Source organism: Mustelus asterias, chromosome 30 (assembly GCF_964213995.1).
Source record: "Mustelus asterias chromosome 30, sMusAst1.hap1.1, whole genome shotgun sequence".
NCBI lineage: Eukaryota > Metazoa > Chordata > Chondrichthyes > Carcharhiniformes > Triakidae > Mustelus > Mustelus asterias.
The window spans coordinates 6,721,357-6,738,454 of record NC_135830.1 but is presented as its reverse complement, the minus strand read 5'-3'; the positions used below and the strand labels follow the sequence as shown (position 1 = coordinate 6,738,454).

Genomic DNA, 17,098 nt, shown 5'->3' with positions numbered 1-17,098 from the left:
GAGAATCAGAACCCAGACTTTATCATCCTTATCCTTTTTCTCCTTTTACCACCACTCCCTCTGTTTTGCGGGAGGGTCGTGGGGATTCCAATCAGAACTAATCATTTTATCATAAAATACTGCAGATACTGGAATCTTAAAAATAACAGAAAATGCTGGAAAATCTCAGCAGGTCTGGCAGTATCTGTGGAGAGAGAATAGAGCCAATGATTTGAGTCTGGATGACCCTTTATAAGAGCTCTTATGAAGTGTCATCCAGACTCGAAAGGTTGGCTCTATTCTCTCATAATTTTAATCGATAAGTTTCTTGTTCTTAGTTTCCAAATGACAGGTAAGAGACCTGTCCAGTCCCCACTTGAGCTCTGATTTGTCACTGGCCATGCTTGGGTAAGATTATAATCATTGGAATCTACTCTCTGAGATCTGCTTTTCAGTCCAGTGCTACTTGGAGTATACCGTCACTTCACCGACTATCAGGTCACAAGTCCCTCACAGTTCTTATCACACATTTATGATAAAATAATTTAAACACACCTGAAAACGCTTCTTAACGTCTTAACCTCCCCCCGTCTGTTGATTAGTCAGACCCCTTTTTCACAGATTCCAGGTTTCTCAGCCACTGAACACCAGCCGGTCCTGCAATAATCTTATTGAATCTCTATAGTGCAGAAGTAGGCCATTCGGCCCATCAAGTCTGCACCAACCACAATCCCACCGACCCTATCTCCATAACCCCATGCATTTACCCCAGCTAGTCCCCCTGACACTAAGAGGCAACTTAGCATGCCCAATGCACTTAACCTGCACTTCTTTGGACTGTGGGAGGAAACCGGAGCACCCGGAGGAAACCTACACAGACATGGGGAGAACGTGCAAACTCCACACAGTGATCTAAGCTGGAAATCGAACCCGGGCCCCTGGCGCTGTGATGCAGCACTGGTAACCACTGTGCCACCGTGCTGCCCCAGTTAATTCTAACTCATTCTGAGTAAATATTCTCACCAGGTCCTCTGTTGGGGCCCTGCTAAGCAGCTTTAATGGTCCGTGATTGCAGAAACTGAGCAGTCACAGGAATGTGGTCAAGATAATCCAGTCCCATAATGCCTTACATTCAATCTACAGTCCTTCAATTATAACAGAATATGTGGCTGTATGTAGCTGCCTCGGCCGTGGTCAACCCCAACACTGCCTTCCTGAACTGCTACAATGCCTGAGGTGTAGGTACACCCACAGTGCTGTTAGGGAGGGATTTCCAGCTACACATTCCAGACTTTCACTGGACTGTAGGTGGATACCAGATTGATATATTCCATTCTACCACACCCAAGTTGAGTTATTCCAATTCCTTTATTGTCCAGGACAATATATTCACAATAACTTAAAACAGAAATTAAACATTCCCATTTGATTTCAGGTATTAACATATTCTGTTAGTTTGTCCTTCATTGTCGATGTCAGGCTGGGGTTGTTCCCCTTGGAGCAAAGGAGGTTGAAGGGAGATTTGATAGAGGTGGACAAGATTCTGACAGGTTTAGATAAGGTGGACAAAGAAAAGCTGTTCCCATTAGCTGATGGGACAAGGACGAGGGGGACACAGATTTAAGGTTTTGGCTCAGAGATGCAGGGGGGGAAGTGAGGAAGAATATTTTGATGCAGCGAATGGTAATGACCTGGAACTCGCTGCCTACGAGGGTGGAGGAAGTGGAGTCAATAAACAATTACAAAGGGAATTGGATGGGCATTTGGGGGGTTTCAAACAGAAATAGTGACTCTTAACTTCCTAATACCCTGTCACTCTGTGATCCGTGTGAAATTTGAAACCATGTATTCGCAACAAGACTCAAAGAGCATCAGCCCACAGGAGGCAAAGTCATGAGACCGGCCAGTCCAGCAGAAAGAAACCCTCTGACCCTCCCCATTGACCAACTGTGAGAATGAACAAAATGCAGTCCTGGATGTAACTGAGAGCAGAAACAATAACAGCAGAATCCAACCCCTGGAATCACTCGTGAACCCGTTGGTGTCTCAGCAGCTGGGATAAAAGACTGAATCTCTTCTCACACACAGAGCACGTGAACGGCCTCTCCCCAATGTGAATTCGCTGGTGTGTCAGCAGGCTGGATGAATCACAGAATCCCTTCCCACACTGAGAGCAGGTGAATGGCCTCTCCCCAGTATGAAATCGCTGGTGTCTCTGCAGGTGGGATGACTGAGTGAATCCCTCCCCACATCGAGAGCAGGTAAAGGGCCTCTCCCCAGTGTGAACTCGTTGGTGTTTCCGCAGGGTGGATGAACAAGCGAATCCCTTCCCACACTGAGAGCAGGTGAATGGTCTCTCCCCAGTGTGAACTCGCTGGTGTCTCTTCATGTTGGATGAGTGAGTGAATCCCTCCCCACACTGAGAGCAGGTGAATGGCCTCTCCCCAGTGTGGCTGCGCCGATGAGCTTCCAGCAGAGAGGGGGCTCTGTATCTCTTCCCACAGTCCCCACATTTCCATGGTTTCTCCATGGTGCAGGTGTCCTTGCCTCTCCCTTGGGTGGACAATCAGTTGAAGCCTCGTCCACACACAGAACACGTGTACAGACTCTCCCTGCAGTGAATGGTGTGATAGTTATTCAGGCTGTGTGACTGGTTAAAGCTCTTTAGTCAGTGCACTGGAACACACTCACTCGAGTGTGGCAGTGTGTTGGTGCTTTTCCAGTCACACTGATGTTTGAAATCTTTTCAATTCAACAGACCGGACAACCATTTCTCCTTCGAGATTCAAAGTCCGATGATATTCAGCTCCCATGGAATATGACTCTGTCACGTCTAGACGTGACGTTTGAGATTTCGGCCTGTGATTCCTCTTTCAATATCCTGTAAAACAAGTTTATAAAAGTCATCAGTGTCAGTACAGGATAGAAATTCAGAACAGACAATTCTAGTTTCTATGGAACATTCTTTCCTATTTCAATCCCAAAAAGCTGTAAATCTCCATCCCACACACTCTCCCTCCATTCTCACTCTGCTGTATCTAATATTCACCCTCCCAATTCTCCTGAAGGTGCTGATTGAGGCTGATTGACAGATCCATGCTCACTGCTTCCTGTCCTGGACACTGAGACCATAACAAATAGGAGCTGCAGTCGGCCATTTGGCTCATCGAGCCTTTTAAACTATTCAATGAGATAATTCGTTCATCTACCTCAGCATCATTCTCCCCACACTAAACCCATATCCCTTGATCTCCTCAATATCCAGAAACCAATCAATCTCTCTCTTGAAAATAGTTGATGACTGAGGCTTCACTGTCCTCAGGGGTTGAGAATTCCAAATCTTCACCACATCCTTGAGTGAAGAAATCCCCTCACATCTTAGCTTTTGCTCCATCTTCTTGTCTGTTCCCCATAACTCTTGACATCCTTGTCAGTCAAAGATCTGTCTAACTGGAATATATTCAATGATCCTCAGCCTCCACTGGTCCCTGTGGAAGAGAAATCCAAAACCTCACAACCCTCTGAGGGAAGGGATGTCTGGAAATATATAACGTAGCTACAGTTCCATATTACAAGATATTCAGATCCCAACGAATATGACTCTGTCTAGATGTGACAGTTGAGATTTTTGCCTGCGATTCCTCGTTCAATATCCTGTGAAATGAGTTTGCAAAAGTCATCACAGTCAGTATAGGATAGAAATTCAGAGCAGACATTTCTAGTTTCTCTGGAACATTCTTTCATATTTCATTCCCAAAAAGTTGTAAATCTCCATCCATATCTATGGATTCTATTTACAAATGAAAGTGGATGGGCACTTGAAGGAAATAAACTTTCAGGAGAACGGGGATATAGAGTGGGAATGGGACTGGAATGTTATACAGAGAGTCAGCATGGACTCGAGTTGCCAAATGGATTCCTTCTGTGCTATAATCATTTTATGACTGGAAATGTATAACATCGCTACAGCCTTATATTACAACGCAAGAAATAATAATGAATGTATTTTTTTACAGAAACATAAATAATATATCTAATCTGGGTAGACATATCTCTGTCCTATATTAATGTACTGTACCACTTAAATGTCAGCCATCTCCTGGGGAAAGCTGCCCTTTAATTATGAACATGATGAAAAAGACCATCCTTTTCGCCAGACAAATAAATGTGTCAAGCTGAGGGAGCAAAGGATGTTCACCAGGCTGATTCAGGGAATCACAGGACTGATGTAGGAGGAGTGATTGACTAGGTTCGGATTGTTTTTGTTGCAGTTCATATGAATGAGGGGGAATCTCATAGAGACTTATAAAATTCTAACAGGTCGAGACAGGATAGATGCAGGGAGGATGTTCCCGATGGAGTCCAGAACCGGGGGTCACGGTCTGAGGATTCAGGGGAGACTATTTAGGACGGAGGTGAGGAGACATTTCTTCACCCAAAGAGAGGTCACCCTGTGGAATTTATTACCACAGGAAGTAGTTGATGCCAAAACATTGAATGTATTCAAGAGGCGGCTGGATATAGCACTTGGGGCAAATGGGATCACAGGTTATGGGGAAAAAGCAGGATTAGGCTATTGAGTTGGATGATCAGCCATGGTTGTAATGAATGGCGGAGCAGGCTCGAAGGGCCAAATGGCCTCCTCCTGCTTCTACCTTCTATTTTTCTATATCAATGTCTTCAAGAGAGAGAGAGAGACCTGGGCCAACCTTTCCAGAGTCTGCAGCCTCCCTGGATTCACTTCCTTTCCCTTCAGTTGCTGCAAGTCCCCAATTTCCCCCAGAATGAGAAAAGAAATGGAAAGGGGGAGAAAAGAAAGTGTTTTACTCACAGATGTTGCCCTCTTTTAGGTCAAAACAAATAAACAAACTCAAGTTAAATGAGGACAAAGTAAAAGGGGCAGCTCCCCAAAAGGAGGAGGAACAGCCCGAATAAAAATCAAAGTACAAAGGAAACTTAAAAACATCAAATTAAAATGTGATTATTAGGGTCAAAGTACAAAGGAAACTTAAAAACATCAAATTAAAATGTGATTATTAGGGTCAATAACGCACCCCAACCCCTGCAGTGCCCAACGGGCACGGAAGGCGTCAATCGCGCCCGTGGACACCGCATGCTCCCTCTCCAGGGACACCCGGCCGCGAACGTAGCTGCGGTAGAGGGGAAGACAGTCAGGATGGACGGCCCCCTTGATCGCCCGGTGCCTGGACATGTAAATGGCGCGTTTCGCCAATCCCAGGAGCAGGTTCGCGAGGAGGTCGCCATCCCGACCCCAACAAAAAGAGAGTGCAACCTAAGACACAAAACATAGACATGGTCCACGGACTCCACAAGGCCACAGAAGGGGCAAGCTTCATAGCCCGTGAACCAGTGAATCCTACGGTTGTGCGGAACTGCTGCATGCATCACCCTTCACCCCAGGTCCCCGATGTAATTGGGGCAATCCCTCCGTAGAGGGACCTCTACGGAAACAAGGCCCGCCAAGGTGTATCTGGGCGACAGGCGAGGAGGCGGTAGTGGAAGGTGTGCAGCAGCAGCCCGCACAGGAGACGCCTCCGCGCGGTAGAAAAAGACACGGAGGTGGAGAGAATGTTTATCCTCCTACCCTGACCTTGACCCGGGAGCCGTAAAGGTTGGTGAGAGTCGTAGCGGACATGCCAACTTTCCTTAGTCTTCTGGGAAAGTTGGTGGGGCTTACTTATCTACAGTGTAATTTTTCGTTAGAGAGAAGAAGGTTAAGAGGTGACTTAATAGAAGCGTACAAGATGATCAGAGGATTAGATAGGGTGGACAGTGAGAGCCTTTTTCCTCGGATGGTGATATCTAGCACGAGGGGTCATAGCTTTAAATTGAGGGGTGATAGATATAGGACAGATGTCAGAGGTAGGTTCTTCACTCAGAGAGTAGTAAGGGCGTGGAATGCCCTGCCTACAGCAGTAGTGGACTCACCAACATTAAGGGCATTTAAATGGTCATTGGATAAACATATGGATGATATTGGAATAGTGTAGGTTAGATGGGCTTTGGATTGGTTTCACAGGTCGGCGCAACATTGAGGGCCGAAGGGCCTGTACTGCGCTGTAATGTTCTATGTTCTATGCTATCAGATCTGCAGAGATTTTCCAGCATTTTCTGTTTTTATTTCCCTTTCTTTTTCCTTCTCTGTCACCGCTCTGTCTCATCAATAAGACATTGGGACTCAAAGGGTTGATGCAGTTTGATGGACAAGTTGTCTCTATTCTGAACAATGGGGAACAAGCTCCTCCCACTCATTGACAACATTGCCCTCTACAAACTTGCACATGCGCACTGCTGCATATTGCCCCCAATAAAGATGGCAAACGTTAACCCGACGAACATGAGGAGCTGCAGCCCTGCTCGGTACAAACTGGGTCCGGGAAGTTCTCTTCCGCGGTTTGCGGTTTACACAACATGCTTACGCAGCGTTTCCACCCACCTGGACGATCCATTGCTCTCTCCGTACCGCCAATCACCTCTAACAGATTTCCGAGCCCAAAACAAACGCCGTTTTCCATCGCCATTACTCACACTGCGCATGCTCGAGTTAAAGTTGGCCCCGCCCCTCGTTCGCTCCTATTGGTTGGAGGACCGACCGCTCCAGATCGGTCCTCCAGCACTGCCCCCTCTTCCCATTGGTCCGCGCTGCCGTCAATCAGCCGGGCATTGTGACGGTGACTTGCTGTTTGTCCAATAATCACAGTGACAGAGTCTCAGTGTAACAATGACACACACAGACTCCAATACAATCAGAGTGGGGATGGAGCACAGAGACAACACAGCAAAGCACTGACTTACTCTGAGTGTAACAGTGACACACACAGGCTCCAATACAATCAGAGTGGAGATGGAGCACAGAGACAACACAGCAAAGCACTGACTTCAAATCAGAAAATGCTGCAAAAACCTCAGCAGGTCTGACAGCAACTGTGGAGAGGGATTCCAGACAACTCTTCAAGTCTGGATGACCCTTCGTCATGGATTGGCTTGATTTACTTTGGATTGACTGACTCTGAGTGTGACAAACACAGTGTTTGTTCCAATAATAAGAGTCAAGCTGCAGTGTGTTAGTGAACACAGTATTGGATCTAATGTAATGATAGTACAGACGGTTTAGAATCCCTACAGTGCAGGAGGCCATTGAGTTTATACCAACAGTGATCCCACCCAGTCCACCCATGTAGATATCCTGCTAATCCCCGACACTAAGGGCCAATTTAGCATGGCCAATCAATCTAATCTGCACATTTTTGGAGTGTGGGAGGAAACAAGAGTACCTGGAGGTAACCCACACAGATACAGGGAGAATGTAGGTCGGTCCATGGGAGATGGACCCCCTTCCGGAGGAGCTCAGGCCTTTCACCTGTAGCAGGACCAACCGCCTCTGCTTGGGGGCCCATCTCTGCCCCGCCAAAGAATCCTGGCCGATGAACTGGCGGGAGCTGGAGGCCAAGGTCTCCGCCCACCTGAATCGCTGGACAGGACTGCTCCGAGTGCTGTCCTCCGGGGCGCGAGTTCTCGTCATAAACCAGTTGCTCGCCTCCATGCTGTGATACCGGCTGGTCCCTTTGACCCCTCCCCCTGGCTTTGTCACCAATCTCCAGAAAACCCTCCTGCGGTTCTTCTGGGACAACCGACTGCACTGGATCTCTGCCGCAGTTCTGCATCTCCCGCTTGCGGAGGGCAGTCACACAGGTGGTGACCTTCCGCCTTCAGACCCTGCAGAGGTACCTTTACGTTGAGTCTTCTTCACGATGGTGTGCCATGGCGACGTATTTCTTCCATCAGTTGCACGGCCTGAATTATGACGTGCAGCTCCTGCATATAAATCTGGGACGTTTCGACCGCCCTGCAGGAGTTGCCTGTCTTTTACTAGGACCTCCTCACTGTCTGGAACACGCTTGCCTCGCGACGCAGCTCTCCCCCGTCAGGAGTAGCGGCTGTCGTGCGAGAGCCGCTGCTCAGGAATCCGCTCCTCCAGCTGTATAACTTCAGGTGGCTGGCAGAGAGGAGGGCTGTGGACGCCGGAGGGACCAGGATCGGGGATGTGCTGGATGGCAGAGGAGCAGGCTGGATGAACCCCCACATGCTGGCTGAGTGTGCGGGGGTGCCCGTTTGGCACACGGCCAAAGCCATCCAAGATCTTAGGACGGTTGTGCTCGGCCCCGAATGTGCACATGGTCTCGAGGCGGCGCAGGCGTGCGGTGGGATCCCGCCTGAGCATTCCCCTGTTCAGACAGAATTCCACATTGGCCCAAAGCCTATGCCCCCCCTCCCGGAACAGGATGTGCCGCATCACGGAAATGTCCTCCGTGCCTTTTTCCACTGCGCGGAGGCGTTTCCTGTGCGGGCTGCTGCTGCACACCTTCCACTACCGCCTCCTTGCCTGTCGCCCGGATACACCTTGGCGGGCCTTGCCGCCGGGCGGCCAAGATCCCCAGTGGAGGTACCTCTATGGAGGGATCTCCCTCAATTATCTTGGGGACCTGGGATGGAGGGTGATGCATGCAGCAGTTCCACACAACCGTAGGTTTCACGGGCTCTCAAGTTTGCCCTTTCTGTGGCCTTGTGGAGTCCGTGGACCACGTCTACGTTTTGTGTCTTAGGCTGCACTCCCTTTTTGTTTTCCTGAAGAATCTTTTATTTATGTTTTGTTTGCACTTCAGTCCCATGCTCCTGATCTACGGACACCCGGTGCGGAGAGGGGAGGGTCGGGATGGCGACCTCTTCGTGAACCTGCTCCTGGGCCTGGTGAAAGGCGCCATTAACAGGTCCAGGCAGCAGGCGATCGAGGGGGCCGTCCATCCTGACTGTCTGCCCCTCTACCGCGGGTACGTTCGTGGCCGGATGTCCCTGGAGAGGGAGCATGCGGTGTCCACGGGTGCGGTTGACGCCTTCCGCGGCCATTGGGCACCGCAGGAGCTGGGGTGCATTATAGACCCCGATAATCACATTTTGATTTGATGTTTTAAGTTTCCTTTGCACTTTGTTTCTGTTCGGGCTGTTCCCCCTCCTTTTGGGGAGCTGCCCCTTTTACTTTGTCCCTGAGTTAATTTGAGTTTGTTTATTTGGTTTGCCCTAAAAGAGGCACAGGGAAAATGTGCAGACTCCACACAGTCAGCTGAGGCACGAATTGAACCTAGGTTCCTGGCGCTGTGAGGCAGCAATGCTAACCACTGTGCTGCCAGGCTGCCTGTGTTTTGAGAAATCTCATTAAAATCTGGAACTCAGATGGGGATATGGGTTGGTGTTTGGTGGGAATCAGATTTACAGAATTTCAGAATGGATTCCTGTAATAGCAGCAATCCAATTGCTATATGTTGGTAAGACTGAGGGAAGTATTTAAAGTGGAGACCATCGGTGTGTTTAAAGGTCGTGATGGAATTTATGAACTGAGAAAATATGTGAGAGCAAAGAAATCAATCTCGAAAATTGTAGTCACTTCACGTTGTTCCAGGAGAAGTGGCGTCTGGTTGTGGAGATGTCAGGTTTTACACAGCACATGGTCATTCTGAATGGAGAATCTCTGAGTTGTACAATTCACATCATTCAGGGGCCAGATTGTCTGCTCAGAAAGAGGAAGGTTTCTGTGACACCAATGAAAAGCAACACACGGACTCACAGACACCCTCACACACACAGTCTCACACCCTGCAAATTATCTCCTGTCACTTTATTGTTTTTAGTCTTTTTGAAATAAATCCTGAATGAACTATAAAATCATTCATAAGTACTTGTTGAGATTCCCCTGAAAGACATCTATACTGTTCATTTCACTCCCTGTAGTTGTGATTTCCATATTCTCGCCACTCTTTGTGAAGAGAAATTTATCCTGGATTTCCGATTGGATTTCTCAGTGACTGTTTTATGTTGATTGTCTCCAGTTTCCCAGTAACTTCACTGCAGTGTTAATCTAAGCCTACTTGTGACTAATAAATAAATTTTACTTTTTGCTCTTCCCCACAAGAGGAAACACTATTTCTGTATCTAAGCATTTTATAAATTTGAGGACCTCTGCTCAGGTTACCCCTCAGCCTTCATTTCTCAAGAAAGAAGAACTAGCCTGTCAATCCTTTCCTGATAAAAAAACCACACACGTTTTGAAAATCATTTATGGGATGTGGGCATTGCTGGCTTGGCCAGCATTTATGGCTAATCCCTGATTGCCCTTGAGAAGGTGGTGGTGAGCTGCCTTCTACATTAAAATCTCATCATTAAAATCTTCTCTGCACCCTTTCCAGTGCCTGGATATTTTTTTTAATAATACGGTGACCAGAATGGTATGCAGTAGTCAGTAAGATTCTTGATCAGAGAGTCACAGATTTTCCAAAAGTGGTTTGAGATTATTCATGGTTTTAAATTAGATTCTTAGGAAGCAACAATTTAAAAATGATGCATAATAAACAGGGGGAAAAAAACAAGACCCATGGCAGGTGAGTAACCGAGGCCCCAGCACTGATCCTGCGTTACCCAAATAGTCACTGCCTGCCAGTTGGAAAAAGACCCGTTTAATCCTACTCTTTGTTTCCTGTCTGCCAATCAGTTTTCTCCCCATCTCAGTACAACAGCCCCAATCCCATGTGCTTTACTTTTTGTGAAGAAGTTGTCGAGTTGGTGGACGAGGGGAATCGGGTTCACGTTATCTATCTCAGGGCATAATCATCAACAACTTGTATTTACACAGAGTGTTGTGGGGCTGGAGGAGGTTACTGAGATACTGAGGAACTTTTTTAAGTTCATTTTTACGGAATGTAGGCGTCACTTGCTGGGCCAGCATTTCTTTCCCATCCCTAACTGCCCTCCATTTCAGAGGGTATTTGAGAGTCAACCACATTGCTGGTCTGGAGTCACATGTAGGCCAGACCAGGTAAGGACGGCAGGTTTCCTTTTCTAAAGGGCGTTACTGAATCAAATGGGTTTTTACGACAATTGATTAAAGGTTGAGGTTTGTCATTAGACTTTTAATTGAAGATTTTAATTGAATACAAATTTCACCATCGACTGTGGTGGAATTTGAACCTGGGTCCCCAGAGCCTTACCCTGAGTCCAGTGATAATTCCACTGTGCCACTGCCTCCCCTATTCATCCAATTGTTATTGTTTATCTCAGGGCGCAGAAACAACAGAATCCAACTTTGCCGGTCACACATGAAGTCGTCTATGTTTCAGCAGGCTGTAATACTGATTAAATCCCTTCCCACACATGGAGCAGTTGAAAGGTTTTGCCCCAGTGTGAACTCGCTGGTGTCTCTGCAGGCGGGATGGATCAGTGAATCCCTTCCCACACAGGGAGCAGGTGAATGGTTCTGTCGCAGTGTGAGCTCGCTGGTGTTTCAGCATATAGGATGAATCAGTGAATCCCTTCCCACACACAGAGCAGGTGAACGGCTTCTCCCCGGTGTGAATGCGTTGGTGTCTCAGCAGGCCAGACGACTGAGCGAATCCCTTTCCACACACGGAGCACAGGAACGGCCTCTCCCCGGTGTGAATGCGTTTGTGTTTCAGCAGATCATCACTTCTTTTAAAGGTCTTATTGCATTCTGAGCATTGAAAAGGTCTCTGATCAGAGTGAATGTGTTGGTGTTGATTGCAGGAGGAAATCTGAGCAAATCTTTTGCCACAAATGGAGCAGGAGAACGGCTTCTCTCCTGTGTGAATGCGGCGGTGTCTCCGGAGGCTGGATGACTCCGTGAAAGCCTTCCCACACACGGAGCAGATGAATGCCTTCTCCCCGGTGTGAATAGGCCGGTGACTCAGCAGATGCTGCAAACAAGTAAATGCTTTCCCACACACAGGGCAAACGTATGGCCTCTCCCCAGTGTGAGTGCCCTGGTGTCTCAGCAGACTAATCCTTCTTTTGAAGGTCTTCTCACATTTAAAGCATTTAAAATGTCTCTTCTGAAAATGAATCTGTTGGTGAACGGTGCAGTGGGAGGACTGAGTGAATCTCTTCCCACACTGGGAGCAGCTGAATGGCCTGTCCTTGGTGTGAACTTGTTGGTGCTCAGTGAGATGCACTGAGTCGCTGAACGACTCTCCACAGTGAGAGCAGCTGAACGGTCTCTCGTGTGTGTGAAGGAGCTGGTGCTCTGCAAGGCGGGAGGACTGGCTGAACCTCTTCCCGCAGTGGGAGCAGCTGAACGGTCTCTCATCAGTGTGAAGGAGCTGGTGTTGGGCCTGTTCCTCAGAGGTTTCAATGCTTTGCCCAGAGTCAGAGCTTTGAAGAGGCTTCTGAATAATGTGATCGAGTTGGTGAGCCAGCAGGTTGGACGAACACATGAATTTCTTCCCACACACGGAGCAGGTGAATGAACTCTCACTGTTGCGAGCTCGCTGTCGTGTCAGCATGTTTTCCAGCTGTATCAATCCCTCCCCACAGGAGGAGCAAGGAAACAGATTCTCACCAGTTTCCAACTGAGATGGTCAATTAAATCCCTTCAGATGCACAAATCTTCAAATCCCAATGAATTGATTGACTCTGTCTGACGTGAGATTTGTTTGTCCAGACTGCAAATCCTCCTCTTCTATTTCCTGTAAAATAAGTTTACAAAGAATTACGTCGCTGGCACGGTGGCACAGTGGTTAGTACTCCTGCCTCACAGCGCCAGGGACCTGGGTTCGATTCCGGCCGTGGTTACCTGTCTGTGTGGAGTTTACACAGTAAGGAGTTTAACAACACCAGGTTAACGTCCAACAGGTTTATTTGGTAGCAAACGCCACTAGCTTTCGGAGCGCTGCTGTGTGGAGTTTGCACATTCTCCACTTGTTTGCGTGGGTTTCCTCCAGGTGCTCCGGTTTTCTCCCACAGTCCAAAGATATTCAGGTTAGGTGGACTGGCTATGCTAAATTATCCATTTTCCCCCCAGGGTGTGTAGGTTAGGGAGATTAGTGGGGTAAATAAGTTGGGTTATGTTGTTGGGGCCTTGGTGGGATGCTCTGTCGGAGAGTTGACTTGATGGGCCAAATAGCCTCCTTCCGAGCTGTGGAATTCTATGAATATATCTGTCCTGGACTGACAGTGGTGACTTTTGTAAATTCCCTTTGCAGGATATTGGAAAGGAGGATTTACAGCAAGAAAACACAAACCAAACATCACGTTGAGATCTGACAGTCACTCGGATCATTAGGAGCTGATTGTTATTGTCTTTGAACAGGGAAGGAGAATTGTTTGTTCTGTCTGTGACAATACACAAACAGGCCATTCGGTTTATCGAGTCTGTACTGGAGTTTACACTCCACATGAGTCTCCTCTCATTCTGATCACCACATCTCAGCTTTTCAGTTGATTTTTCCAATCCCTTTTCTCTCATAGGCTCATATATTTTCCTTTTGAAAGCATCTAAAGTATTTGAGTCAACCACTTCCAGTCGCAGTGAGTTCCATATTCTAACAACTGTCTGAAGAAAGAAACATCTCCTATTTTCCTGTCTGATTTATTTGTTGTCTGTTCATGGTTCCCAGTAAAGTAAAAACCAACAAGTGGAAACATTCCATTCACATCTCCCTACTTATCCCATTCAGAAAGCCCAGATCAGAAGAGACAACATTTTCTCTTGGTTTGAGCTTGTTGTGTGCAAATCCTTCCTTTCTAACCCCCTGTAACAAAAAATATCCAAAATCCATCACGATAGAAAATACAGGTACAAGTAATTCAGAAAGCTATCATTTGTTATGAGGGGAATGGAGTAAAAGCAGGGAAGTTATGTTTCAGTTGCACACGGTGAGTCTGTATCTGGAGCAATGTCTACATTATCGATTTCCTTATTTAAGGAAAAATATAAGTGCATTAGAAGAAGTTCATAGAAGGTTTAGTCGACTAACACCTGGAATAGGTGGATTGTCTGATGAGGAGCAGTGAGACAGTCTCTGCTCGAGTTTAGCTTCTGCTCGAGTTTAAAAGAGTAAGAGGCAACTTAATTTAAACCTTTCACATCCTGAAAGGTCTTGGATGTGGAGAGAAGTTATAGAGGTTTATAGCATGGAAACAGGCCCTTCAGCCCAACTTGTCCATGCCGCCCCTTTTTTTAACCCCGAAGCTAGTCCCAATTGCCCGCATTTGGCCCATATCCCTCTATACCCATCATACCCATGTAACTGTCTAAACGCTTTTCAAAAGACAAAATTGTACCCGCCTCGACTACTACCTCTGGCAGTTTGTTCAAGACACTCACCACCCTCTGTATGAAAATATTGCCCCTCTCGACTCTTTTTATCTCTCCCCTTAAACCTATGACCTCTAGTTTTAGACTCCCCTACCTCTGGTAAAAGATATTGACTATCTAGCTGATCTATGTCCCTCATTATTTTATAGACCGCTATAAGTTCACCCCTCAGCCTCCTGCGCTCCAGAAAAAAAAGTCCCAGTCTATCCAGTCTCGCCTTATAACCATCAAGTCCTGTTCGCATCCTAGTAAATCTTTTCTGCACTCTTTCTCATTTAATAACATCCTTTCTATAATAGGGTGACCAGAACTGCACACAGTATTCCAAGTGTGGCCTTACCAATGTCTTGTACAACTTCAACAAGACGTCCCAACTCCTGGATTCAATGTTCTGACCAATGAAACCAAGCATGCCGAATGCCTTCTTCACCACTCTGTCCACCTGTGACTCCACTTTCAAGGAGCTATGAATCTGTTACCCTAGATCTCTTTGTTCTATAACTCCCCCCAATGCCCTACTATTAACTGAGTAAGTCCTGCCCTGGTTTGATCTACCAAAATGCATCACTTCGCATTTATCTAAATTAAACTCCATCTGGCATTCGTCAGCCCAATTGATCAAGATTCCGTTGCAATCAGAGATAATCTTCTTCACTGTCCACTATACCACAATCCTGGTGTCTGCAAACTTACTAACCATGCCTCCTAAATTCTCATCCACATCATTAATATAAATGATAAATAACAGTGGACGCAGCACCAATCCCTGAGGCACACCGCTGGTCACAGGCCTCCAGTTTGAAAAACAATCTTCTACAACCATCCTCTGTCTTCTGTCATGAAGGGGCAGTGTTCTGAAAGCTTGTGGCTTGTGCTACCAAATAAACCTGTTGGACTTTAACCTGGTGTTGTGAGACTTGTTCTGTCATCAAGCCAATTTTGTACCTATTTGGCTACCTCACCCTGGATCCCGAGAGATTTAACCTTATGCAACAACTTACCATGTGGTATCTTGTCAAAGGCCTTGCTAAAGGTCATGTAGAGAACATCAACTGCACTGTCCTCATCTACCTTCTTGGTTACTCCTTCAAAAAACTCAATCAAATTTGAGAGATATGATTTTCCACTCCAAAGCCATACTGTCTCTAAATGTCACTCACATGACTATCTCTAATCAGTCCTTGTGTCTCTAAATGCCTGTAGATCCTGTCTCTCAAAATACCTTCTAAAAACTTGTTAGAACTGTTGTTTACTCTTTTGGGAGAATCTTGCGGTCACTATTTAAAAAACAGTGCTGCCCAAAGAGACAGAGATGAGATGTTTTTCTCTCAGTGGGTCATGAATCTTTGGATCTCCGTTCCTCAAAAGTGGAAGTAGAGCCTGATTTCAATTAGATATATCTCTTGGGGCTAAAGGGATATTATGGGGTGGGGGGTGGGATTAGGGTATTGAATTTGAGGATCAGCCATGACTATAATGAATGGCAGGGAATGCTCAAAGAGCTGAATGGTCTACTTCCGCTTCTATGTAAACATGAGGAGCCTGGGGCTGAACTGTTACGAAAAGGCGATAAGACATAGGAGCAGAATTGGGCCACTCGGCCCATTGAATCTGCTCCACCATTCAATCATGGCTGATATTTTTCTGATCCCCATTCTCCTACCTTTTCCCCATAACCCCTGATCTGCTTATTAATCAACAACCTATCTATCTCTATCTTAAAGACACTCAATGACCTGGCCTCCACAGCCTTCTGCGGCAAAGAGTTCCACAGATTCACCACTCTCTGGCTGAAGAAATTCCTCCTCATCTCTGTTTTAAAGGATCGTCCCTTTAGTCTGAGGTTGTGCCTCTGGTTCTAGTTTTTCCTACTCGTGGAAACATCCTCTCCACGTCCACTCTGTCCAGGCCTCGCCGTATCCTGTAAGTTTCAATGAATTCCTCCTCAACCTTCTAAACTCCAACGAGTACAAAAGCCTTGTAACCGCTTCATGTAAGTACTCTGGGATGCAACCTCTCACACTGAATATGTACATGACCCATAAACTTCTCTCGGCTGCAAACGTGAGGTGCAGCCTGGGAGTGGGTGAAGCTGTTTGAAAATCTATTGCTCATTGTTGGTATGCATTAGGACCCGGTGGGTGCATTAGGACCCGGTGGGAGCAGAAACACAAAGACCCGCCCACTCACAGTTGCGTCACCAAGACACCAACGCGTGCGCTCTGCTCCCCGCTGAATCAAGATGGCTGCCGTTAACCTGAGCTTCGTCTCGGGACAAAGACCTGAAGCTGCAAACACGGGACCTACGGGCTCATATTCGAGGTTTGAGGCCTTCACCAGATATTTAGAAACCTTCTACGTCCATCCGCCGCTTCCATTGCTCCCTCTATATTTCTGCATCCTTACCGGCTGCTGATGAGAAAGAGGAACTTCTCTCCAGTTGCTGTCACCCACACTGCGAACGCCGTTGCTTACTGCGCATGTGCATCTCTCCCATGCAAAGAATAGGGAACTCTTCCTATTGGTCCGGGCCCTCATTCAGTGCGATTGGTTGGAGGACCAGCCGCTCCCGCTCGGTCCTCCAGTCCCGCCCCTCATTCACTCCGATTGGTTGGGGGACCAGCCCCGCCCCCTCTTCCTATTGGTCCGGAGCTGCCGTCAATCAATCCCCGGGCATTGTGATGTGGAGCATGCGCAGGTCATTGCTGGCCTTGGCGCTTGTTTGTCCCGGAGAAGCGGAGTCAGCGTTAGGCGGTGGCTGGGAGGATTTGGAAACACTTTGTGGATCCGCAAACCCTTCAGAATCATTGTCAGCTCCCTGGTTTGCAGCTGCGGGGCTTCTCCCTCCCTCCCTCCCTCCCGGGAACAGGCCCAGGTTAACGGCCCCATCCTGGCTCAGCCACTGGAGGATGGTTCACATCAGAGGATGGGGGAGGGGGA

At 47.3% G+C, this 17,098-nt stretch overlaps 1 protein-coding gene across 1 annotated transcript; it reads right to left on the bottom strand.

The window, feature by feature from the left end:
* Positions 1-10,937: 10,937 nt before the first annotated feature.
* LOC144480635 (uncharacterized) lies at positions 10,938-16,692 on the bottom strand. Its single transcript, XM_078200229.1, has 2 exons — positions 16,565-16,692; positions 10,938-12,527 (listed from the first exon to the last, which is right to left on the bottom strand). Exon 2 carries the CDS (start codon positions 12,342-12,344, stop codon positions 11,139-11,141), a length of 1,206 nt encoding a protein of 401 aa, XP_078056355.1. The 5' UTR covers positions 12,345-12,527; positions 16,565-16,692; the 3' UTR covers positions 10,938-11,138.
* Positions 16,693-17,098: the final 406 nt, after the last annotated feature.

Bases quoted from the DNA above. Each gene is read 5' to 3' on its own strand.
- LOC144480635 (XM_078200229.1), bottom strand. From the start codon at position 12,344: ATGCTGACACGACAGCGAGCTCGCAACAGTGAGAGTTCATTCACCTGC.